We start from the raw sequence: 25,163 nt of genomic DNA, 5'->3' as shown, positions 1-25,163 counted from the left end.
GCCAACGGTGGAGGGGCGCGCAGCAAGCAGACCCTGACCTTGCCCCAGTGATGAGGTTGCTGGAGGAGGGCGAGCTGCCGGGTAAGGAAGAATTGTTGCCACGAAGGCTCTGGTAGAGCAGTGGGTGACGCTGAGGCTGCAGGATGGCGTGCTGCAGCGATGCTGGGAGGATGCGGCCACGGAGGACAGGTATCATTAAGTTATGATTTAACAGATCCTTCAGTCGACTCAAACTTAACCACACACACACACCTTCTTCTTACAGACTGCAACTTCGTTCACATTCCAAGGTTTAATCATCCACTTTCAACATCATGTATATATGTGTATAATTATCTTTACTTATAGGTGTTGTACGTATATTATATTATCTTATTTTGTCTGTATGTTATTATTAAGGTTCTCGTTCTGTACTTGATCTCTCTCTAATGTCATGTATTATCTTTTAATTGCTCCCATCTTACTGCTTTCTTTATTGTTATATCTAAATGCGAGAGCGCATTCTTCGTGGAGGAAGGCTTCTGTACTAGTCTTAACAAATATATATATATATATATATATATATATATATATATATATATATATATATATATATATATATATATATATATATATATATATATATATATATATATATATATATATATATATATATATATATATATATATATATATATATATATATATATATATATATATATTCACCATTTTATATATCCATCCCCCATGCGTGTGTTCATATATTCATCCAACATGTGCTCATGTCCAGCCATCCTGTTCTATTTTAATTCTTCTCCTTCTCTACCTCTCAAGGGAATTTCACACACACTTCCAGTCCTTAGGGAAAACACCTGTGTTCGTTCTCAGTCCTTCTCGCTGGTCATTGGCTAAAATAACGATATCTCCTATTGGTCCTTTCACTTCGTTTCATGGCAACTTATTGGTTATTCCTTCTCCCACAAAAACAAAACGTGATCCACTTAGCTCGGATAAATACAACTCGCATGGTAGCGAGCTCTCAGTCCAAGTCAGTCACCCAGGCAAGAGCAGTCAGTATTGGTCTCTCACTCAGTTACGCTCAGTCACAGTCAGTCTTGAGAGACACTGCCCAGTTATCATTTCATATCACTTCAGAGAGAGAGAGAACAATCAATCGTCATGTTACAATCTCCTCTCGTATCAAGTGTGTACATTATTAATCATCAAATCAAGAAGAACTCTCACCATACGTGTCTTTTACTGGCATACACCAACTTTATCAACTTATACCAACGGCCTCTAAGCTATCAGAAATACCAAGCTCACTACCGGTTATCCACACTACCAACACACCAAGCTCCTTATCTGATCCAGCAGTGGCAATCATCATCAGATGGGCAAGTACTTCATCTGAACTCAAAACAGTAAAGAAGAGGAGAGGTAAAACATAATTTAGAACAAGTGGTGAAGTCATTGGATCTTAAAACAGTGATCCCACCGCTGCCACCACTATGACTGTTCTAAGATTTGATGACTCCACTACTTCTAGTATATATAGTATAGTATACTTGTTCTAGTATATATATATATATATATATATATATATATATATATATATATATATATATATATATATATATATATATATATATATATATATATATATATATATATGGTGAAGTCATCAAATCTTAGAAGTCACTATGGTGGCAGCGGTGGGATCACTGTTCTAAGATCTGATGACTTCACCACTTGTTCTAAATTATGTTTTACCTCTTCTCTACTGTTATGAGTTTAGATGAAGTACTTGCCCATTTGATGATGATTGCCATATATATATATATATATATATATATATATATATATATATATATATATATATATATATATATATATATATATATATATATATCGGTATGGTACAAAATTAGGATACGGTATTTTTGTCAGGTATGGAGTATGGTTAAAAATTCCATACCGTACCATACTGCCAGCCTTGTCCACCCAGTCACTCACTGGGATCTAGAGGCGGGAAGGCATCCAAACTCTGCAGGCGTAGTTCACAATCCTCACTCCCTAGTCTTCAGTTGCGGGCGGTATCTCTACTGTCAGGATATACATCTCTCTCTCCTCAGTTAAGGGACAGGCATCCTTGCTGACATTGTGACATTATGTAATATACTTCCTGTGAAAAGAATAGTGCTTATTTTTGCCTTTCACAATGACTGCTACGTATGGGTTATCTAGTTTGTCAAATCCCGTAGCTTATAAGTTAATCTTCAAAATCTTCATTTACAAAGAATATTAACGCTCTTTCTTACAGTTACTTACTACAGACAATTTGCCAGTCTTACATTGTTCCATTGATGCACTGTTTTACAAATTTCCGTCTCAAGTTCGTCCCTATTAAACTATCTCTCACCATATGTACTTTTCATGTTTTAGGATCATGTTGCAATATCTTGGTTTCTTCGCTTTTCGTAACCTTACTTTTTGTTGTTAGAAAGCGAGAACATCATCGTAAGTAGAGAGGAAATCAAAATTTATGTTTTAGAGAGAAATTCTTATTTAAAAGCATTTTTCCAGATACTACAATGATTTAAATACTATGATTATTATATATATCAATACATCAAGAATCTTGACCTGTATAATGAACATGCATAAAGAAAACTCTTATTGTCACTGGACACTTTCAGATGGAATATTTGAAGTCCGCACTAATATTCTTCATGTTTTTCTCAACCCATGCATCCACTTTAGCTGCGAGCTCTGGAGAGAGTTTGTTCCTCCAGTCTCCAGTTTCACCTGCGAGAAAGAAGAGTTTTAGGCTAATCTGTGTGACTGTCTGCATCTCTCTCTCTCTCTCTCTCTCTCTCTCTCTCTCTCTCTCTCTCTCTCTCTCTCTCTCTCTCTCTCTCTCTCTCTCTCTCTCTCTCTTTCTCTCACCTTTCCTGAAGAATCCACCATCTTTCTTTGTAACCTCTTGATTGAATATTTTGTCTCCAGTTCCCATTCCCAAAGTTATCTCTTCTCTCTTTTTCATCTCTTTGAAGCTCGTGTGTCGAGCCACATTGTCCAGTTGCTGCAGTGTCAATTTAGTTCCCAGAAAGGCGTCTAACCTTTTGAGTTCTCCAATTATGTCTGCCTTCATGTCCTCATAGAACATAATGTGGAAGTTGGGATGGTTACGCCTCTCCCATGCTTCCTTTAAGTGTTCAGCGTATGTTCCGTATAGCACTGTGAAAGGTTAATGCATAAGTTAGGAAATGAAACAACGGAATAATTAAGGGAGAAAGATAATTATAAAAAATATAGTAATACGTAATGATGGGTGGAATACAGAAAAGAAGGATGAGGAATTTGTGTAATCAAGGGTTTCACGAAATAAATAATAATATTTTCGATAGTATTTCTTGTAAGTCGTAAAATTTAGGTTAATATTGGTCTGCATAGCTTACTGTAGATTAATTTCATCCAGTCAATCATGTATTGTTCAATATAGATAATATATGAATATAAAAATGAACTTTAAACTTTTAATTTTAGTAGGCCTGCAAGTTTTATATTGCAAAAACTGACTAGAAAGTTATTCACTAAAAAATATGGCTGATTGATCTGAAATAATCTGCTATAACCTAACCAAACCAAATTTAAGTTAACCTTTTTTAGTAAATGAAATTTTATCTGAAATATAAATATTGAAACATTTTTGCAAGAAATCACTCACACACACACACACACACACACACACACACACACACACACACACAGTGTCCAATGGTAATAAAAAAAAAAAACGAAAAAAAAGGTCCACTGAGCACCAGTTACGAAAAAGAGTCAAAAGGATAATCCAAAATTTCAGGGTGTCTTGAAACCTTCCTTTTGAAAGAGTCCGAGTCATAGGAAGAAGAAAATACGGAAGCAGGTAGGGATTTTCAAAGTTTACTAGAAAAAGGGATGAATGATTCAGAATACTCTTGCATTAGATAGCTGGACGGAATAAGGGTGAGAGGAAATAGTTTTGTGCAGCACGACTGTGGGAGGAGGGGAGGAATGCACTTAGTGAGATGACAAGGTCAGTTATTGTGAAAATACCAAGAGATGCAACATTGCGGCGATGAAAGAGGCTGAACACAATCAGTTAAGGGAGAGGAGTTTGAAAAGAAGAATTGTTTTTTGGTTCTACCCTATAGAAGAGCAGTGTAAGTGGAACAGCCAGTACATGTGAAGCGTAATCCATGCATTTTCAATCTGTAGAATACCACCTCTCCTCTACTAAACCTCACCTTTTCCTCACTGAAACACAGCTGTCTGAGGCAACTGACAGTAGCCCCTTTTCTGTTCCCTCCTATTTTCTATCTTCATTTTCAATTCAAAGCTGGATGTTGCGTTTATTTTCGCAGCGACTAAAATTGTTCTCCTGCCCACGCTCTTCAATCTTCCAAGTTTTCCATCATCTAGGTACGACTACAGAGTCATTCTCAAACTAAATTTACGTCTTGTATACCTCTCACCTAACTCTTCTGACTATAAGAAATTCTTTGATTACTTAACTTGCAAAGTGGAGCACATTCTGGCTCTCTTCCCTTTTGCGGAGATCTCCATTCTTGGAGACTTCAATGTTCACCATCAGCTTTGGCTTTCCTCTCCCTTCACTGACCATCCTGGTGAACTAGCCTTTAACTTTTCTTCCCTCCACGACCTAGACGAACTAGTGCAACACCTAGCTCGTATTCCTGACCGTCTTCGAGATACGCCCAACATTCTTGACTTTTTCCTAACTTCTAAATCTCCTGCTTTTGCTGTTACCCTCTCTTTTCTGTTGGATTCCTCCGATCACAATCTTATATCCATATATTGTCCTATTGCTGCAATCCTTGCTCAGAATCCCCAAAGCGGACGTGCCTCTAGAGTTTTGCCTCTGCTCTGCGAAATACCTGAGGAGGTATTTCGCTGATTTTCCTTGGAATGAATACTGCTTCTGTGGCCGAGACCTGTCTCTGTGTGCTGAGTGCATAACAGAGGTGATCTGGCATGGAGGCGTAAATGCCTCACTCATATTTTCGATCTAAACCTTCCAAACCTTGATTTAACACAGGCTGTTCTCCTGCCATACATAACAGAGAGGTGGATCACAAAAGGTAGTTGAGCTTTCCATCATCAGAGTCTCATGCGCTTAATATTTCTGCCTGGAACCATGCCAAGTCTGTTCTGCAACTAGCCAAAAATTACTTCATCAATAGAAAGTGTCAAAATCTTTCAAGATCTAATTCCCCTCATAACTTCTGGCACCTGGCAAAAAAATTTCCAAAAACTTTGCTTCTTCTTCTTTCCCTCCTGTATTTCAACTAGATGGCACCAATGCTATCACATCAATCTCTAAACCTGAACTCTTTGCTCAGACCTTTGCTAAAAAGTCTACCTTAGACGATTCAGGGCTTGCTCCTCCCTCTCTTCCATTCTCTGACTACTTCATGCTACTTATTAAAATTCTTCACAACGATGTTTTTCATGCCCTCGCTGGCCTAAACCCTGGGAAGGCTTATAGACCTGATGAGGTCCCTCCTATTGTTCTTCGAAACTGCTCCTCCGTGTTTGCACCTTGCCTAGTCAAACTATTTTAGCTATGTCTGTCAACAAATACCTCTCCTTCTTGCTGAAAGTTTGCCTACATTCAACCTGTTCCTAAAAATGGTGACCGTTCTAATCCCTCAAACTATAGTCCTATTGCTTTAATTTCCTATCTAAAGATTTTTTTTTTTTCTATCCACAACAGGAACATTATTAAACATCTGTCACTTCACTAACTTCTATAAGATCGGCAGTAAGCGTTCTGTCAAGGCCGCTCTACTGGTGATCTGGTTTTCCTTACTGAGTCATCCTCTTTTTAAAGATTTTGGTGAGACTTTTGCTGTTGTCTTATACATACCAAAAGCTTTTGATAGAGTCTGACACGAAGCTTTGATTTTCCAAACTACGGCTTCTATCTTTCTCTCTGTAACTTTATCTTGTTTCTTTTCAGACCGTTCTATTGCTGCTGTGGTAGACGGTCATTGGTGTTCTTCAGGGTTCTGTCCTGTCACCCACTCTATTCCTATTATATCATCAATGATCTTCAGAACCAAACTTCTTGTCCTATCCACGCCTACGCTGATGATATCACCCTGCACTTTTCCACGTCTTTTCGTAGACGTCCAGCCCTTCAGGAAGTAAACAGTTCACGCAGGGAAGCTACAAAACGCTTGACTTCTGATTTCTCTAAAATTTCTGATTGGAGCAGACAACTATGCCCTCTTCTTCAATGACACTCAACTGTCCCGCTTTTCTACACTGAATATGTTCGGTTTGTCTTTTCTTATAATCTAAACTGGAAACTTCACATCTCATCTCTAACTAAAACAGCTTCTATGAAGTTAAGTGTTCTGAGACGTGTCTGCCAGTTTCTCTTTCCCCCCTCCCAGCTGTTAACTCTGTACCTTATCCGTCCATGTATGGAGTATGTTTCACATGACTAGGGGGATTCCACTCAAACCTCTCTTCTAGACAGGATGGAATCAAAAGCTTTTCGTCTGATCACTGACTGTCTTCAGCCTCTTTCTCATCGCCACAGTGTTGCATCTCTTCCTATCTACTACCGCTATTTTCATGCTGACTGGTCTTTTGATCTTGCTAACTTTATGCCTCCCCTCCTCCCGCGGCCTCGCTACACAAGACTTTCTTCTTTCTCTCATTCATATTTTGTCCATCTCTCTAATGCAAGAGTTGACCAGTATTCTGAATCATTCATCCCTTTCTCTGGGAAAATCTGGAACTCCCTGCCTGCTTCTGTATTTCCATATTCCTATGACTTGAACACCTTCAACAGGGAGGTTTCAATACACTTATCCTTCAATTTTTTATTACAGTTCCGGACCCTATTCGGGGACCGGCATCTCAATGTTTTTTTTTTTTTTTTTTTTTTATTGGATTTTTGTTGCCCTTTACCGGTTTCACTCCTGCATAAGAAAAAAAACATGGATGGATAAGGGCCCTGTACAGAGTTATCTGAAGGGAAGCAGAGAAAACTAGCGGAGACGACTCAGAACAAAATAATTTCGTAGAAGTTGTTTTAGTTATTGATGAGATGTGACGTTTCTAGTTTAGATTAAAGGTCAGACTGAGGATATTCAACGTAGAAAAGGTGAACAGTTGAGTGTCAGTGAAAAAGAGGGGGGTATTTATCTGGAAAGTTGTGTCAAGTTGATAAATGGTGGAACTGAGATTTCCAGGAATTGAACAATACTGAATTTGGTATACACCACTCAGAAATTTTAGATAAATCAGAAGTCAAGTGGTCTGTAACTTCCCTGTGTGAGTTTCTTATTCCTGAAGTTTGGACGTCTTTGAACAGACGAGGAAAAATAAATGCAGAGTGGTATCACCAGCATAGGAGTGGATAGGACAAGAAGTTTGGCTGAGATCATTGATGAATAATAGGAATAAAGTAGTTGACAGGACAGAACCCTGAGGTTCTACCACAGCAGCAATAGACCGGTCAGAAAAGAAAACTGAGGTGAAGTTACAGAGAGAAGGACAGAAGCCATAAGAAGTTAGTTTGGAAATTAAAGTTTTGTGTTAGGCTCTATGAAATACTTTTGATATTTGAACAGGAAAATTTCACCAAAATCCCTAAACGAGGATGACCTATACTCAAAAAAATAAAGCCAGATCACCAGTAGAGCGGCCTCGACGGAACCCATACTACGATCAGATAGAAGGTTGTGAAGTGACAGATGTTTAAGAATCTTCCTGTTGAGGATGGATTCAAACATTTTAGAGAGGAAGGAAAGAAAAAACAATAGGATGGCGATCACTCTTTTTAGGAACAGGCTGCATGCAGGGAAACTTCTAGCAAGAAGGAAAGGTAGATGTTGATAAACAGAGCTGGAAGAGTTGAACTAGGCAAGGTGCAAACCCTGAGGCACAGTTTCGTAAAAACAGTGAGAGGGATCACATCAGGTCCATATGCCTTCCGAGGGATGGCAAGAAAAACATCGTTGTGAAGGATCTTAACTGGAGGCAGGGAGGGTGGAGGAGATAGAAGAACACGCCCTGAATCATCCAAGTTAGTGTTTTTTTAGCAGAGGTGTGAGGGAAGAGTTCAGCTTTAGAAATAAATGAGACGCCAGTGGCGGCGTAGGAATGAAATAGGGGAGGGAAAGAGAGAAGAAAAGTTGTAGGAAATATTTTTCGCCAGGTGCCAAAAATCATGAGGGGAATTAGATCCAGAAAGGTATTAATATTCTCTATTGTTAACGACATTTTTGCTTAGATGGAAAACCGGTTCGACATAATTTCAGGCGGAAATACAAATCGCACGAGATACAGGTGATGGAAGGGTTAAGTATTGTTTGTGGGCCGCCTCTTTATGTTGTATAGCAAGAGAACAGGCTGAGTTGAAACAAGGTTTGGAAGGTTTAGGGAGATAGAAAGACTGAGGAATACGAGTATACGCCTCTATTAAAGACACTATCACCTCTGCTATACGCTCAGCCCAGAGACGAGTCTCTGACTCGGAAGCAGTAGTCACTCTATGGAGAATCATAATAATACCTCCTCTGTTACCCCAAATTGGCAAAGGAAAAACGATAGAGACACATGCGCTTTTGATGAACCTGAGGAAGTGTTGGAGTAGCATGAAAAAAAATACACATTTGAGGTTGTTATCGAAAGAACCCAACGGAAAAGACAGAGGGACAGCATAAGCGGAAGGATTAGAGCTTAGGGAAAGGTCAAGAGTGTTGGGTGTATCTCCGAGACGGTCATGAATATGAATAGGGTGTTGCATTAACTTCTCTAGGTCATCCAGGATAGGAAAGTTAAAATGTATTTCATCAGGTTCGTTAGTGAAGACAGAGGAAAGCCAAAGCTGGTGGTGAAGATTGAATTGCTCAAAGTGCAGATCTAGGCGACAGTGAAGAGTGCCAGGAGAAAGTAAGAGGGAACAGAGAAGAGGTTCCTGTCAGTTCCCTCAGACACCTGCGTTTCAGTAGGAAAAAGATGAGGCTTAATTTATAGAGATGGTGTTCCACAAATTAATTAGATCTGTTACTGAACAGAAGTTGAAGAAGGGCGGTGGTGTCAAGATACTTAGGGTTGATACCAAAACATCAGTTCGACCTTGTTGCATTTGTGGTCCCTTCCCCAGACGGGGTCACCGAGTCTGGTCTAAGTGTCACCATATTAAATTTTGAATTTGGGTGGAGGGTGCGCGTAATAGGTTGGCGTAGTGATGTGTCAACGAAAGGAGTTGTCTTTAGAGGACAGGCTGTGAATGCCTCTTTATTTTGTGAATTCCCAGAACATTTTGTTCTGAGTGGTCAGCATCCCTTGATCTAGTTTTCAAACCAGTGCAGTGCTTGAGACCTCACTGGAAGTAATAATCGTTTTGACAGGTGCCTACTGCCTCTTCTTGTGAATGTACATGAGATACTAGTTTGAGGTAAGTATAAACGAAGGAATGTGATACGTATTCAATGGAATATAAGGATAATTGAAGGGGAGATGAATGCGTTGGAAGTGGCTTACAATCATCGTCCACGAAGTACTGAATGAAATCCTCCAGACTTCCAACATAACCATGCATCTTGATAAGCCGGCAGTGGTGATGGTAGGATACCAACATGTCCTTGGGATTCCTGGCCACATACACTACCTGGTAATGGATGAACAGAGTAAAATAACTTCCGTATTGAGTCAAGTGGTAGGTTCAAAATTATGAGTGGATAAATCAAAATCATTGTAGCCTTGTTATATGTAATGAAAATATCTACTTAAAAGAAAAAATATTATATATATATATATATATATATATATATATATATATATATATATATATATATATATATATATATATATATATATATATATATATATATATATTCAGTAAGAGATCCACTCACATTACAGGGATTAAAAACAGATAAATAAAGGATCAAAATAATCTCGATATAACTCAAAATTATACAATTCGGAATATATTTTAGCAATTCCTCGCGTAAGGCAAGAATTTCAATAGTTTTCTTAGTGATCAATATTTTAAGAAACTTTCCTAACGTTTATAATGTTAAAGAAAATTTTTCTTTCACATGATGTAAAAGGAATTCTGGAGAAGGCCTACAAAAAAAACAGCAAAAAAAAAAAAGCCTACTGGAATGTCATTCGCGAAAGAGAATTTTGAAAAAAAATAAATAAATAAAATTCAAAATTGCGAAAAAAAAAGTTTTGAAACTTCCCTCATGAGAGAGTTTAAGTCGTTGTCAGTAGGAAATACGGAGCCTGGGAGAGATTTTCAGAGCATAACAGGAAAAAATATGATATAATATATATATATATATATATATATATATATATATATATATATATATATATATATATATATATATATATATATATATATATATATATATATATATATATATATATAAGAGGGACACTGGCCAAGGGCAACAAAATCCATAAAAAAAAATAAAAAAAAGCCCACTGAGATGCCAGTCCCATAAAAGGGTCCAAATCATTAGTAAAAAATGGAGGATAAATGTCTTGAAACCTCCCTCTTGAAGGAATTCAAGTCATAGGAAGGTGGAAATGTACGCAAAGTTCCAGCAGGAATGAAGGGCAGATGTTGATAGATAGAGTTGTAAGAATTTGGCCACCCAAGGTTCGAACAGGGATCCACTGTTATGAGGAACAGCAACAGGAACCCTATTAGGTCTATAAGCCAGTACGAGTGAAAAACGTCCCTAGAATGAATCTTGATAATAGGCGTGAAACAGAGTGGAAGAGAGAGAGGAAAAACCCTGAATCATTCAAGGTAGAGTTTTTAGCAACAGTCTGATCAAAGGATTAAGCTTTAGAGATAGGGGAGGTGGCAATGGTGCCATCAGGTTGGAACAGACGAAGAGGTGCCCGTGAGGTCTTGTCTCTGCTAATCGGGGAAGAATACACTGTTAAAAATATAGGGTGAGAAATGGGTAAATTTAACTACCTATGGGTAAATTTTAAAAAAATTATTATTACGAAAATTTTTACTTTGGGAAAGGATTAAAATATCATAATTATTATAATATTAGTTAATATACGGCATGATTTTGATAAAGAATTATGAAATTGCAAAAAAAAAAAAAAATGAGTATTAGCAGGAAAATCTGGCGCTTTTCTTGGGGTAAGTTGCCAGATTTCTTATGTTATTAAATATAACCATATCTAGTAATCTCATGGTACCATTCAAATTAAATTACCGGAATGGTGCCGAAAGATTTTCACGAAACATTTTAAGGAAATACATGAGGCAAAGCTGCCAGCATAAGAAAAGACATTTGGCTACTCTGAAATCAACAACACGGCCATACCGCCGCCGCCGTTATAGTGTCCCGCGACTCTTCGTCTCTTCGTCAACAGACACTATTTTCAAAGTAAGCCCGATATATTTTCATGCAGTTTTCAGTATTATAGTATTAAGAGTGGTGGTAGCTTACAAAAATCCTTAAATATGTGCATTGCACCTGTTATCTTTGGTTATATACCAGACGATTATCTTCACGTGGCACGATCGTGCACGTGGTTCACAAAATTAAGAATAGGGCCGTTTAGCTATATTATATGGTATGTTTGCCTTACAACCAGTTGTTTTCATGTGTTGGGATATAATTTCCTCCACGTGGCACGATCATACACGTGGTTTACAAAATCATGAGTAGCAAGGCCGTTCAGCATCACTTTGCTTTAGGGCTCGTAATTTCACCCTACAACCAGTTATATTCATGAATGCACATATTTTTTTTAAAGTTTTCAAGTGATGATTTTTACTCTGACGATATGTAACCGTTTACTCGTATATAGGTGTTTACCACGAATAGCCTATAACTATGTCTTAAGGGGAGTGGACGCCTGTTACTCTTAGAGGCGACATTCATATTTGTCTCCTCATGATTTTTGGTGTGTATGTACCCCAATTTTCGCTGAAATTCGCCGATTAGTTTTGGAGATTTTTTTTTTTAAGCAAAAAAGTAATATCGATAAAATGTGTTCCCCCAACTTGTTTTTCAACCAATTGCTATAAAATTTAGTGTCGATAATATACATACACGTGTCTTCACTTCCCCAAAGATAATTTTTTTACTACACATTTCATTTTGAAATGAAAACTAAGATTTTTTTCTTCTTCAAACTTTTATTTATTTTTTTTACATTGTTTTTTTTTTTTTTTTAAGCAAAACTAACATCGATCAAATTTCTTCTCCTTACTTGTTTTCAACCAATTGCTATAAAATCTAGTGTCGATAATATACATACATGTATCTTCACTTCCCGAAAGATGTTTTTTTTTTTATTAGACGTTTCATTTTTAAATAAAAACTAAGAATTTTTTTCTTCGAGCTTTTTTCATTTAAAAAAAAAAAAATCTAGCACAGTATGAGGAGCATTCTTTGAAAATCTATCTTTGGGGAAAAAATAGTCCGTTCTTTCCTCTTTCCAGCAGTAACTTTACATCTCCATTATCTTGTAGGACAACGAAGGAGAAACGCTTGATGTAGGAAAAACTTAAGTTTTGAGATACGAGCCGTTTTCTTCTGAGAAGTGTGTGTAATTCCATGTTTTTTTTTTTCTGGTAAAATTTTACATGCATTAGGGTAAAAATTATATAACCAAAAGGAAATCATCGCTTATGATCATGTACAGGGCTAATTGGCACCTGGTCCCTTCCTGTATGATATGATATTACTCACTCGCAGGTGAGTTTATCAGAGGGCGCCACCCTCCTCTTTATCGCCAGTATCATTAGCAGCTGCCTGGTTGGCAGGCTTCACTTCCTTCTCTTGAATGGGGCTTCTTTTCTGTACTCTTCTGTACAGGAGTACCCAAGATGAGTTAGTAAACTTGGATTCAAGTACCCGAAGTTGTGATCTAATACGGTCACAGTGACAACAGATTTCACTCTTTTGGTCCCAGTATATTTAGTTTTGCTGCAATTACCCCATAGATTAGAATGCTATGGTGGTGGTGGTGGTGAAACAAAGGCAGCGTGTGGTGGCGACTTGTTGTCACAAAGCAACTCCTCTTGATTATTTTTCTTTTCCCTCATCTTCTTTGCCGCATTTATCCGTGCACGCTTTGCTTTATTATAACGAGGCATACTTCCAAATACAAAAGAAAATGAAGTAGCCTTGGATAGCGGAGCACGAACACTCTCTGACGTCTAGCAGGACTGATCGCAGTGGCCAACCTCCCTCCGAGTCCCTCGTGGCTTATCAGTGATGTTGCTAACTGAAGCTCCACATATATTAAAAAGAAAAAAAAAAAAAGAAGAAAACACTAAAAGGAAGTAAAAAAAAAAAAAAAAGCTTCAAAAGTATGAGTTTCTAAGCCAGGTGACCAAGCATGTGGCAAGTACGTGGCGCGCGGGGCATTTAAAGCCCTTTAATAATGGTAAACAAAGGCCATTTATATAAGGAACAATGGTATCAACTTGGGGTTTTCACAGAAAATGCCAATGTTAAAGGTGACTATGATGTTAATAACTCAATTTTGACCTCTGGGTTGAAAAATGTAATTTTTTAAGGCGTCCACTCACTCCCCTTAATATATTTCGCAGGAATGTAGCTTCACACATGTGAAATTTTTTTTTATATCTGCTCTGACTTCTGTTAGGGAAGTGTATTTCGCAGGCAGGTGTAATGTGTACATATTGAACATAGCTGAGCTATCAGTTAGCCCGTTGAGATGCCAATCGGCTGTTATGGCCAGTGACTTCTATTGATAATTTGCGTCCTTTTTCTTTTTTTCTCCACTGTCACAACATCTCGGTAACCCCTTAAGTATTTCAACTAGAATAATTACATGGCGGGTCTGATTGTGAAAGAGGCCTCTAAGTAAGAATAAATTCTACATCCCTAGGAAATTGTGTATTCTTGTTAGTATTCAAAGTAAGAGATTGTTATATTCTTTGTTATTTGTTGAGCAATGAACAATAGATGCGCTGAAGTTATATCTTGGTCACGTTTGGCTCAAACCAAGTCACTTTCTGATTAAGCTATACTGTGTAGGTCTACAGATTTGTAGATAGATATGTTGAATAAGATGTAGATAGGGTGGTAAATTTTTACATTGTTCTCCGTCTCACAATTCAATTTTTTTTTCTGGTAGATTTAGATGTGTTTTGAACGAATTTGATAACCGTTTTCGTCGCAAATCAGTAGTTTTCCGTCCTCCATCACCCCAACCAAAAAATAAAGATTTGCAACAAAATCAGTTAGCTGATTCGCTCAGAACACACTGAAATCTACCAGAAAAAAAAATAATAAAAAAATAAATAAATAATATATATATATATATATATATATATATATATATATATATATATATATATATATATATATATATATATATATATATATATATATATATATATATATATATATATATATATATATATATATATATATTATGAGGTGACATAACCTAACTTAAGAAACGTGCACGTATAACGTTCTCTTTCCCAGACTCCCCATGGTGCCTGCAAGAAACCCACTGACTTTAAAAAATCGCTAGCGGCGTTTCTAGCAGTTTGCGACACATATATATGGGGTTCAAAATCCATAGAATAATGATATCTAACCAATGAGAAATTTGAGAAGTACCGCTGTGAGACGGGGAACAATGTAAAATAATACCAAGAATGTTGGATTTAAGTTATTCAAGGCCTGAAAAGATTTAATGTACGCGAATAGGCTACAGCATCATAATTTGCTCTCCTCATGTAATGACCAAAGTCAACCAGATTTCATTTGGTCCATGGCGATCTTTACCTATGGTCTGATTTATAAGTTGTGTTCCTTGAGTATCCTGTCGCGTTTCCGATCCCTGGCCACTCATCCTGTAGTACCCATAATTAAAGACATGTAATGTGAATCTTTCTAATTCAATGCGAGTTGAATGTGGTGTTATCAGTGTTTCTACAACACCTGTTATCACAGGCTCACAACCACACTGCATTGCAAAGGTCCTCACTTGGTCAACTTGACAACACTGCACTGCAATTACCATGAGACTGCGTGGACCGTGCACATAATTTTCTTGAGCAGAATTCTAGCGCTGTACGCTGGATATCTTTTCACTGCGGTGCCTGTGTCAGCATATCAGAGTCTCCAAGATAAAAGCACACAAAGAAGCTACTATCTATTTTAGATACTAGCCTAAACTAACAAAAATGTTGAGGATAGGTTAGAAGTTGGTGTAGTGGGATGTGGGAGGGCAAGCAAGACAAATCCCAAGAGGTTGGAAATAAATGGACCTTTTCACATTACAGAGATTTAGCTGTGTTGTTTGTAAGTGTTAGTTTTGTAATGGTGATGAAGGATATGAAGTTTTGTTTGTTCTCAGGAATGGGCTACGTAAGCCAGCAATGACAAGAATGTGGCCTGAAGCGCCTCAGGCCACACTAGTGTCTTGCTGCCTACCCGCCTGGCACATTCGTGAAATAGACAAAACATTTTGTTTCGTATCGCTGCGTTATAACAAGCACTCACAAAGTGTCACAGCTACGTGATGTGAAATTCTGGGAATGGGTTGAGTGTGCAGACAGCGGGGTTCTTTGAGCTACACTGGCCTCTCATTGCCCACTTGTCCGGTCCATTTTCAGAATGAACTAAACGTGGTTTGTTTTATCATAATGCTACAGAGTACCAAGTTTGTCATGTGAAGTAGCCCATTTAATTTCGGTCTGCTGATGTGCTCGGGCCACATTGGCGTTATTGCGCACACTCGCGTCAACTTGCCTCCTGCCTGTCCCAAGCTCATTGCTATACTCTGGCTTTCATCTTATCTTTTATTTAATTCAATGATTTTACTAGTTTGCACAGTAGAAAAATAGCGGATTGCGTTGTCTTTTCTTCTCATGCTTTGTCATGCATACCATGCGATGATGACACAGACCAGTACTGCAGTGCAAGTGTCTAGTATACTGAGAGGTGAAGCTATTTTATATCCTGTAGACTTACTGTTTTTTTGTGAGTATTTGAAATTAATGCTACATAACAAAGTGCTGTTGTTTATTCTGTGAATGGGCTGGGTTGACATGTATTTGGGACAGAAGACTGTATTAATGTATTACGTGTTCTCAAGCACCATTCCATTGAAATGGCATTTTACTGGAGTGCAAAATAACTTGAAAGTGATTTTTCGGAACAAGTCTTGCATTTAATTGACTTTCTACTGTCTTTAATGTTATTAAGCTATCACGTATAAAGAAAAAAAAAAAGTGTCAGTTGAAATTTTTTGGATCATTTTGTGTAGCTAAATGCTGCTTTATACTTAGTTTACATTTACATTTACATTTACAATTACATCATGAATTCAGCGACAATTTTTTTTTATCTTTTTTTTTATTTTGCCATGTTCTTGAATGTAAAATGAGATTTAAAACTTTTGCAAGTTACAAAAAGCATAATGCAAGGAATCATGTTATAATTACATATATATATATATATATATATATATATATATATATATATATATATATATATATATATATATATATATATATATATATATATATATATATATATATATATATATATATATATTTTTTTTTTTTTTTTTTTTTTTTTTTTTTTTTTTTTTTTTTGCACAGAACACCTCAAAGCTCTGCTTCTGTTTTCAATTCACAACTCAAACATACTGAAAAAGAAATAAAATAAAATGTTGAATATGCAGAGGAAGAAGCAGAAGAGAACTGCGATTCATATGAAATTAATATAAGCAAGCAATATGAACCAACAGATCAAACTTATTACACAAACAATTTAAAGAAACATTATGCATCCTTTATACTGAATATAAAGGAATAACATATCCTGCCGGATATTGTACTAAAAACATTAATCTCTGAGCTAATTCACCTTGTTATATACACTGAGGAGTTCTATAAATGCTCAATCATAAAAGGACTTGTAGAACTTGGTGCCTCTCCAACAGATTCTGAAACTTTTTTGACTTGGTTAGTGAGGGAACAACATTTCACCAACAGAAGATTCAGAAAGATACAAAATATAAATTAAAGAAATATGTAGAGAAATATATATATATATATATATATATATATATATATATATATATATATATATATATATATATATATATATATATATATATATATATATATATATATATATATATATATATATATATATTTATTTATTTTTTATTTTTATTTATTTTTTATTTATTTATTTTTTTATTTTTTATTTGTGGGTGCAAGATAATATATGTTGTCATGTCATGATGAGCACTCTAAGTACCATTATGTATCAGTCACTGAAGTACTGAAAACAGTAATGTCAAGGCCAGATATCTATGAACTATGTAAAAAACAGACAAAGTATGCATCAGCATGATGGGCTGTATGATACCTGTGATTGTAAACTGCCAACTCCTGAAGATGATAATTCATCATTAACCCTTAAACGTCATTTGTACATTATGAATTTGTGCAACCCCACTGGAGCCAAACAAGGGAAATACAAATTAGCATCTGTGTACTACACAATAGGGAATTTGCCAGTCAGATATAAAATCAGAAGTAACTTAATTTTTCTTTGCAAGTTAGTGAGGCATAAATTTGTGAAGTCCCATGATCCAGCTTATTCTAGACCGTATGAACCCTTAATGATTGATTTCCTGACTCTTCAAAATGGAATTAATATTAGCATTGGTGGAAAAGAACTACAGCTTAAAGCAGTCCCTGACAATTTATATGCTCATGCCATTGAAGGATTTCACACTAACTTCAATGCTAATTCCATCTGTCGCTATTATACAGTAAATTACAGAAACTTCAGGGAGAAAATATTTATTTCTGAACTGATGGAAAGAACTGACGAAAGATATTTAAATCAGATCAAATATGTTGATGATGATCCCAGAGATGCTGCTGTTTATGGCATAAAATACAGATGTGTGTTTTCTAAACTTGATTACTTCTCTGTTCCTAGTGCTTTCCCTCCAGATTTAAAGCATGACTGCCTTGAAGGAGTCATTCCTGTCACACTGTATGAAGTACTTAAATCTCTTCATTCACCGAAGTTAATATCAGTTGCTGACTTAAATACAACACTCAGTCAAGTCAGAATATCTACTAATAACGAGTCAAACCTTTTCTCAGAAAATCTATTCACTGCATTTAATATTGCACACTTTAAGACCAGTATTTTCTATATACCAGATGGTCAAGTTCGCAGCTCCAGTCCTCGTCTGTGCTGAAGATGGACTTCAAGTTTACATCAATGGGGAGCCACAGTTTCACACAAAGGTGGCCAAATTCACCATTGCTTTGGAAGCGCCCTTTCACTTTCTGGGAGTAAATTTGTGTAGTGTGTGTGTTTGTATTGGTGTGAGAGAGTAAATCCATGTAAAGTGTCCGTTTATGTATTCCTGTGAACGAGTAAATTTATGTACAGTGTGTGTATGTGTGTGTGTGTGTGTGTGTGTGTGTGTGTGTGTGTGTGTGTGTGTGTGTGTGTGTGTGAAAAGAGTATGTGCATTGGCGTAGAATAGCATGTATACAAAATATTTTGTGTTCAATAAAAATAAGTAATTCATTTCGTGTTTGAAATTCTCAATAAATATAATAGTCTTAAGAATTTCTGAATGCAAAGGTATATATTCAGGTGTGTGGAGCAAAGAATTAGGTTTATGAATTGGTGAAGGGAATAAGAATGAATTATCCAATTCTACCTTCTTGATGGGTAAAACAAAATGGGTTGACGAATATTTCAATGTACCTTTTATAAGCGTGGATCAGCTTCCTAGTTTACCCTTAAGTAGGGGTAAGCAAAAAGGGTAAATTAGCATTTTATTTTACCTTCAAGAAAGGTGCATCAAGGTGGGTAAATATGATATCTAATTTACCCCTTTAAAGAGAGGGTAAACCTAGATATAAGCTACCTTTTTTTAAAAAAAAAGGATAAATTTAGATTTAATTTACCTTTTTCAGAAAGGGGTAAACTTCATTATTATTTACCCTCAAAAGAATAACCTATTCGGACACTAAGTTTACCCTTTTCTTATCCTTATCTTACTTTTTTTTTTAAGTAACTCTCTCTCTCTCTCTCTCTCTCTCTCTCTCTCTCTCTCTCTCTCTCTCTCTCTCTCTCTCTCTCTCTCTCTCTCTCTCTCTCTCTCTCTCTCTATATATATATATATATATATATATATATATATATATATATATATATATATAGTAGGAGGAGGCAGTAGACATATGCCGAAACGATAATTACTCCTAGTGAGGTCTAAGGCACTGTTCAGGGGGTGCTGTGAACTTTTCATTAAACCCAGCTGTGACCTCACTGAACGTTTCCCTTTGTGTCTCACAATACAAGGGGGCAGTCACAGCCTGCCCTCTAAAGACAACTCTCTTCCTCCATACAGAACTACAAGCACCTGATAACACACACCCTTCCCTCAAAAATTTCAAAATCATCATGGCGACTCCTACACCAGCCTCGGAGTCCCCATCTGGGGAGGGGGACCATAAATGTCACCGCGGTCGGACTGCCTTTCTGTCGACAACCCTAAGTGTCTTGACACCCACCTCAACTTTTTTCTTCATTAACTTCTGCAACATTTGCTGTCTAAGATCTAATTTTCAACCTGTAGAACACCACTTCTCCTCTTCTAAACCTCATCTTCTTTTCCTCCCTGAAGCTCAGGTGTCTGAGGCAACTGACAGTAGCCCCTTTTCTGTTCCCTCCTACTTTCTCTATTCTCCTTTTCAATCCAAAGCTGGATGCTGCGTTTATGTGCGCAGTGACTTAACCTGCTCTCGTGCCCACGCTCTTGAATCTTCCGAGTTTTCTACCATCTGGCTACGACTACAGAGTTACTCTCAAACTTAATTTATCTGTGCTGTATACCTCTCACCTAACTCCTCTGACTATAAGAAATTTTTTGACTATTTAACTTCCAAAGTGGAGCATATTCTGATCCTCTTCCCTTTTGCAGAGATCTCCATTCTTGGAGACTTCAATGTTCACCACCAGCTTTGGCTTTCCTCTCCCTTCACTGACAATCCTCGTGAACTAGCCTTCAACTTTGCTATCCTCCATGACCTAGAGCAATTGGTGCAATACCCTACTCGTATTCCTGACCGTCTTGGAGATACGCCCAACATTCCCGACCTTTTCCTGACCTCTAATCCTTCTGCTTATGCTGTCACCCTTTCTTCTCCGTTGGGCTCCTCCGATCACAATCTCATATCTGTATCTTGTCCTATCGCTTCAATCCCTCCTCAGGATTCCCCTAAGCTAAGGTCCGCCTCAGGGCGGACCCTGAGGAGGTATTTTACTGATTTTCCTTGAAATGACTACTGCTTCCGTGTCAAACACCCGTCTTTGTGTGCTGAGCGCATAACAGAAGTGATAGTGTCTGGCATGGAGGCGTACATTCCTCACTCTTTTTCTCGTTCTAAACCTTCTAAATCTTGGTTTAACACAGCTTGTTATCGTGCTATACATGATAGAGAGGTGGCCCACAAAAGGTACTTAAGCCTTCCATCACCAGAATCTCATGCACTTTATATTTCTGCCCGGAACCATGCCAAGTCTATTCTCCAACTAGCCAAAAACTCCTTCATTAACAAAAGTGTCCAAACCTTTCAAGATCTAACTCCCCTCGTGACTTCTGGCATCTAGCCAAAAATATCTCCAATAACTTTGCTTCTTCTTCTTTCCCTCCTTTATTTCAACTAGATGGCACCATTGCTATCACATCTATTTCTTAAACTGAACTCCTCGCTCAAACCTTTGCTAGAAACGCTACCTTGGACGATTCTTGGCTTGTTCCTCCCTCTCCTCCACCCTCTGACTACTTCATGCCACGTATTAAAATTCTTCGCAATGATGTTCTCCATGCCCCTCGCTGGTCTAAACCCTCGGAAGGCTTATGGACCTGATGGGGTTCCTCCTATTGTTCTATTGTTGTCTAGTCAAACTCTTTCAGCTCTGTCTGTCAACATCTACCTTTCCTTCTTGCTGGAAATTTGCCTACATTCAACCTGTACCTAAAAAGGGTGACTGTTCTTATCCCTCAAACTACCGTCCTATTGCTTTAATTTCCTGCCTATCTAAAGTTTTTTAATCTATCCTCAACAGGAAGATTCTTAAACATCTATCACTTCACAACCTTCCATTTGATCGCCAGTATGGGTTCCGTCAAGGCCGCTCTACTGGTGATCTTCTGGCTTTCCTTACTGAGTCTTAGTCATCCTCTCTTAGATATTTTGGTGAAACTTTTGCTGTTGCCTTGGACATATCAAAAGCTTTTGATAGAGTCTGGCACAAAGCTTTGATTTCCAAACTACCCTCCTACAGCTTCTATCCTTCTCTCTATAACTTCATCTCAAGTTTCCTTTCTGACCGTTCTATTGCTGCTGTGGTAGACGGTCACTGTTCTAAATCTATCAACAGTGGTGTTCCTCAGGGTTCTTCTACACGAAACTTCAGGTGATCTTCTAAACTAGACTTCTTGTCCTATCCACTCCTATGATGATGATATCACCCTGCACTTTTCCACGTCTTTTCATAGACCTCCAACCCTTCAGGAGGTAAACATTTCACGTAGGGAAGCCACAGAACGCTTGACTTCTGATCTTACTAAAATTTCTGATTGGGACAGAGCAAAGCTTTTTGTCTCATCAACTCCTCCCCTCTAACTGACTGTCTTCAGCCTCTCTCTCACCGCCGCCATGTTGCATCTCTAGCTGTCTTCTACCGCTATTTTCATGCTAACTGCTTTTCTGATCCTGCTAACTACATGCCTCCCCTCCTCCCGCGGCCTCGCTGCACAAGACTTTCTTCTTTCACCCTTATTCTGTGCACCTCTCTAATGCATGAGTTAACCAGTATTCTCAATCATTCATCCCTTTCCTTGGTAAACTCTGGAACTCCCTGCCTGCTTCTGTATTTCCACCTTCCTATGACTTGAATTCCTTCAAGAGGGAGGTTTCAAGACACTTATTTATCAATTTTTGACTACTGCTTTGACCCTTTTATGGGACTGGCATTTCAGTGGGCTTTTTTTTTCTATTGGATTTTTGTTGCCCTTGGCCAGTGTCCTTCCTACATAAAAAATCTCTCTCTCTCTCTCTCTCTCTCTCTCTCTCTCTCTCTCTCTCTCTCTCTCTCTCTCTCTCTCTCTCTCTATATATATATATATATATATATATATATATATATATATATATATATATATATATATATATATATATATATATATATATATATATATATATATATATATATATATTCTCTCTCTCTCTCTCTCTCTCTCTCTCTCTCTCTCTCTCTCTCTCTCTCTCTCTCTCTCTATATATATATATATATATATATATATATATATATATATATATATATATATATATATATATATATATATATATATATATATATATATATAAGTAACATCTGTTAGGTACTGTTATGTTTTATTTGAACTACATATTATTGTGCTCGAAATCCAGTCCATGATTTATTTTACGAATCGTTGATCTCGGTCTTCCGTTAAAGCATCACAACATACTCCGAACGTTGTGTGTTCATGATACAATTGCACTTCACCCATAAATTTTTTTTGTGTGTATATAGATATACTACATACCTTGGATGTGTCGAGCATTAAGGAAGGGAGGAGAGAGAAGGGAAGGTGAGTCTTGATGGTGCGTGGGTCAGGCGTGCATTCCGCCATCTGCACACATATGCCGTCTTTTGGGTTCCTCCCTGAACATAGTATTTTGAACGGTTCTAGAAATGGGTTTGCATCATCTGAAGAAGGTGAAGCATCAGGGAAAGGGTCCGAGTTCAACGAGTCCATCCTAGGTAAAAAGTATCGTTAGTAAACTTGTAGCATGCACATACAATACATACACATACACAGGCCTGCACGCATAAATACACGTTTTCTCTCATCCATTTTCTCTCACACAACAAATCTATTTCCTGCTTCTTCTAAACACACACTTTTATATATTTTCTTTATTTATCCTTACATTCTTCACAACACACATACATAATATGAAATTTATATTTTCATTACAATTATATGTGTGTTGTTTGCCTCAGTCCTTGTTCCTAATTTCATTCCTGTGTATAAGTTTGTATAATGTTATTTTTCAAATGTTTTCCTTTATATATATATATATATATATATATATATATATATATATATATATATATATATATATATATATATATATATAATGACGATTCCTCAAATACTTACTCTAGGAAAGGTGATTTAACGAGAACAGGAAGTGAAGCTTTGGGGATTATTGAGGTCAGGATTGTTTCTCATGGTCCAAACTATTTCTTGGGTCCAAGTGGGTACCACACTTCGGATTAGGTTGCGATCACCACGTCGCTGGGGCGGAACTGGAGAAGAGACCTAGAAATTAATGAAGTTTGGAGGATGACAATAAGTAACAAATAATTGAAGCAGAGAGGTAAAGTGCTTTCCTAAAAAAAGGGAAAGATTATGCTTAACACAAAATGGGAGAATGATGCAATTGAAAATTAGGGAGATGTGATATCCCATAAGAGAAGAAGAAACCGATTAGCTTTACGATGATTAGCTGCATCCAGCGAAAAAGAAGATGTAGCACAGTAAAGGAAAAGGCTCCTTCCTATTCATGCTCAAGGGTAAACTACATGGAAATCTTTACAGGAAAGGGATGAGAATTTTAACATAAGAATTACCGAGGAAAAAAGAAAATACCAGGCGATCAACGACAATTTAGAAAAGCGACATTTCAAAGTTCAAGTAATATTCGAAAGAGTTTTAAATTTGCCACGAACTTAAGCTACAGATTGAAGAATTTAGATGACTGCATTCGTAGTGGAATGGTAGCGCATTCGCAACGCATTCGCAGCGCGTTCGCAGCACGGTCGCCAAGCATGAGAGTCAAACAGAATTTGCAGCACAGTCGCCGTTCAGGAAGTCACAGCAGAGTCGGCAGGGGAGTCGCCATCAAAATTCACCAATGTGTCAACGATGCTATACAATCCCCATATCCCTCTGACAGACACCTGACACTCCGCGCAAGTCGTGACACCTGCCCGTGTGTCTCGCCTTCAGCCGCATATTCTCGAAAAGTAATAGGGATTTTGCCCTACAGATGCTAGCTCCACTCCTTGCTGTGACGTCGCGTACGGCTAACTCCTGATTGGCTACTGCCTCCTTTGCCCCACATCTGGGCCCGTATTCATGAAGCAGTTCTAGAGTCTCAGCTATGAAACGTGTCATAGCAGAGCGAAATGGCTCATTCTTGTCATAAACTGCGCGCGTCATAAATCCACGCAGGATGCTAAGACTGGGCCCAACATGTCCTAGCAGTTATGACACTCCCCACAGCCAAGATGGCCGCCCCACAACGTCTCCAGCTTAGGAATTATTTACCCAGGTAGGACATATTAAATGAACTTACTGACGTGAAACTCATCAGAAGATATTGTTTAGACCGTGCAGGTATTCTCTTTGTCACCGATCTAGTAAGGGAAGCCTAGCAGAGTGACACAGAAAGGAAAAATCAACTTATCCCTGAAATTAAGGTGATCACTTGGATATCTTGCTACTGAGAAAAAACTACCGGGAAAATGCAGTTGTGCAGTTGTGATGGCCTTAGGGATCGTCGATAATAGCAATCCTTGCCACCAAACCATTTGAACATTGTATACAGTGGTGTTTCTATGGGATCACACTTACCATATTCCAAAGATTGAATTACTATCTTACACACTTTGTTTCTTCTTCCAATACATAAAAACTAAAGAAATATTTATAGAAGCTATAAACTGCAGCTTTTGATTCGTCTTTTAATATCTGAAAGCAAGTAGGAGCTACATATAGCACACGGTTATGATAGACGGTTTCGCTTAAGTCATAACTTACGAATTATGTTATGATACTCAACTGCCATAGCTATGACACATGTCAGAACTTTATGAAGAATACGGTCTCTGCCTCCTACTCTCTCTCTCTCTCTCTCTCTCTCTCTCTCTCTCTCTCTCTCTCTCTCTCTCTCTCTCTCTCTCTCTCTCTCTCTCTCTCTCTCAGAGAGAGACGGAGATCAAAATCAAAGATGCTAGTGAATG

At 37.5% G+C, this 25,163-nt stretch overlaps 1 protein-coding gene across 3 annotated transcripts in view; it reads right to left on the bottom strand.

The window, feature by feature from the left end:
• Positions 1-2,527: 2,527 nt before the first annotated feature.
• LOC135116438 (sulfotransferase 1A1-like) overlaps positions 2,528-25,163 on the bottom strand; it is a 56,920-nt gene continuing 34,284 nt past the window's right edge. For 2 of the 3 annotated variants that reach the window (XM_064033897.1, XM_064033898.1), the window contains exons 3-7: positions 23,296-23,444; positions 22,675-22,888; positions 9,550-9,676; positions 2,929-3,219; positions 2,528-2,787 (exon numbers count right to left, since the gene is read on the bottom strand). In XM_064033897.1, the coding sequence (XP_063889967.1) occupies positions 2,675-2,787; positions 2,929-3,219; positions 9,550-9,676; positions 22,675-22,887 (744 nt within the window). In that variant the 5' untranslated portion in view covers position 22,888; positions 23,296-23,444 and the 3' untranslated portion in view covers positions 2,528-2,674. Of the gene's footprint in view, positions 2,788-2,928; positions 3,220-9,549; positions 9,677-22,674; positions 22,889-23,295; positions 23,458-25,163 lie in introns of all 3 variants that reach the window. The other variant, XM_064033899.1, reaches the window with a different exon arrangement.

Source organism: Scylla paramamosain, chromosome 31 (genome assembly GCF_035594125.1).
Source record: "Scylla paramamosain isolate STU-SP2022 chromosome 31, ASM3559412v1, whole genome shotgun sequence".
NCBI classification, from domain to species: Eukaryota; Metazoa; Arthropoda; class Malacostraca; order Decapoda; family Portunidae; genus Scylla; species Scylla paramamosain.
This window is presented reverse-complemented; position numbering and strand designations above follow the sequence as displayed.